This window comes from Saprolegnia parasitica (genome assembly GCF_000151545.1).
Source record: "Saprolegnia parasitica CBS 223.65 unplaced genomic scaffold supercont2.577, whole genome shotgun sequence".
Classification (NCBI taxonomy): domain Eukaryota; phylum Oomycota; class Saprolegniomycetes; order Saprolegniales; family Saprolegniaceae; genus Saprolegnia; species Saprolegnia parasitica.
The window spans coordinates 1-2,105 of record NW_012156971.1 but is presented as its reverse complement, the minus strand read 5'-3'; the positions used below and the strand labels follow the sequence as shown (position 1 = coordinate 2,105).

Below are 2,105 nucleotides of genomic sequence, written 5' to 3'. Positions count from 1 at the left end.
CGATCGGCGACATGGGCACCATGTAGCGGGTCAGTAGCGTGTACTCGGTGGTCCAGGCCATCGAAAATGCCTGTCGCGGGTCCCCAAATTTGAGCGAGAGCAAGGGCGGGACGACCGCAACGAGGTACAACCCCGAGGCCAAGGCAAAGCTGAGAAGGCAATTGAAAAGCAGCCAAAGGTCGCGGTGCACGAATGGGTCGATGAAGAGAAAGAACCACGGACTCACGGCCGTCGAGAGGCCGACGAGCATCGGGTAGACAAATGCAATGTCCAAATTGACAGCGTGCTGACTGAGGCGGTACGCCTGCAGTAACTGCACGCACGTTTGGAGGATTTGCACTCCGAGTGCCCACGGCAGCGCCGACGTGGATGAAATCAAGCGACACGATAGAACGTCCAAGCAGCTCGGTCGTCGGCCGCAGAGAACGTGCAGCGCGCCAAGCCAGTAGAGAAGACCGAAGACCGCGTACGTGCCAAAGCTATATGTCGTCATGGCGAAGATCTGGTACTTGATGGCGTCCGAGGGCGAGGCAAAGCGCAAAAGTGCTGCCATGAGGAGACAGTAGGTGCCCGACGCCAGCAGCTTGAGGAACGCGAGGACGAGGAAGACCCGGCGGGCCACCGGGTGCATTGTCGCTTGGATTTGTTTTCTGGTATTTTTGGCGCCGAAACGCGTAATTGGTGATGCGAAAACTGTTGTCTGCCATAGGCGCAAATAGACAAAGCCTCTCGTGCACCACGCGTACTCGAGGACGCGCGCTGCGTGCGACTGCGGCGATGAATTTCCTGCGTCCAAGATTCGCATGCTCCTCACGCGCATCGAGCTCGCGAGCAAGGGCAAGTCGACGTCTGTAGCAAAACGCAAGGGAAAAGCCATGGGGAAAAGCACTGAGAGATAAATTATCTCTCTGCTAGTAGCAACAGTTGCCGACTGCAGCGACCGCACTGAAGGTTGACGCTGTAGCTGGTCGAATGGCGTATTTCAGCCAACGCCATGGCGCATCAGATCTTGTGGGTGGCCTCAGATCTTAGAGTCAACAGTCGAGGTGCTCGAGGTTCGTGGGTATGGCGCTTCCGGTCTTGGTAGGAGCACGCATTCTCTTCTCACGGGATGCGAATACCTGGGCCACCTTGTCGATGGTCGTGCCAGCGCCATAGAAAAGAAGTGCCAAAAGCTTACCGCTGCAGCCATCTCGCAGCGGGAGATCCTAGCGAGCGCTGCTGAACTTTGTACAGGCGCCGATACCAGGGTCATCGTCGTCATGGACAACACGTACCACCTCTTTTGCCGAATGATGGACAATAAGACGATACTAGTAGGATCCAAGGTGGTGATGCATTTCGTAGTGGCAAGGGAGATCAATGTATCTCCGTTTATACTTATAACATACGACACGTTTACGCGGACGGTGCAAGGCGCAGGATTTGCTGCAGCGACGGACTGGACACGTAGACGCTGCCGTCCTTGGCGTTGACGGCGACGCCAACCGGGCGCTCGACGTCACCGAGCACGACGACGGCGCCTGTAACCGGATCGATCTTGAGGACGCGGTCGTTGTACGTGTCGGCCACGTACAAGTTGCCGCAGCGGTCGCGGGCAATACCGTGCGGGTACTGTAGCTCCGCGTCAAAGTCGAGCGTCGAGACCTCGTTGGTCGAGAGGTCGAGCCGGCGGATTGCGTGGTTGTTGAGGTCCGTAATGTACAGCGCGTCCCGGTGCAGCACGAGGCCCGTCGGGACGTTGAACGTCGCGTCGTCGCCGTCGTCGTCACCCGACGTCGCGCTGCCGGCGACCGTGGTCACCGTCGCGCGGTCCGCCGAGAGCTTGCGGATGCGGTTGTTGGACGAGTCGGCCACGTAGATGGCGCCGTTGCGCGCGACGGCGACGCCCGACGGGTTGTGAAACTGCGCCGACGCTGCGGGGCCGTCGGCGAACCCCGGCCCGAGGCCGAGCGTGCCGGCGAGGTCCACTGCGTCCGAGCCGTTGAGCGCGCGCAGCACGTGGTTGCCATAGTCGGCGACGACGACGCCGTACCGCGCATCCGTCGTGACGCTGCGCGGCTGCCGCAGCACACTCGGCAGCGTCGAGACGTCGGTGGCCGAGA

The 2,105-nt window shown here is 60.3% G+C and overlaps 2 protein-coding genes across 2 annotated transcripts; both read right to left on the bottom strand.

The window, feature by feature from the left end:
- Window positions 1-30: 30 nt before the first annotated feature.
- SPRG_17000 (hypothetical protein) lies at window positions 31-631 on the bottom strand (the record flags this gene model as incomplete). The annotated part of the gene is made up of 2 exons (XM_012356766.1): window positions 31-70; window positions 132-631. 2 exons carry the CDS (start codon window positions 629-631, stop codon window positions 31-33), a joined length of 540 nt encoding a protein of 179 aa, XP_012212156.1.
- An 899-nt stretch (window positions 632-1,530) lies between these two features.
- On the bottom strand, window positions 1,531-2,061 carry SPRG_16999 (hypothetical protein; the record flags this gene model as incomplete). Its single annotated transcript, XM_012356765.1, has 1 exon — window positions 1,531-2,061. A coding segment is annotated over one exon (531 nt), but the record flags the coding sequence as incomplete, so codon positions are not given.
- Between the last annotated feature and the right edge of the window lie 44 nt (window positions 2,062-2,105).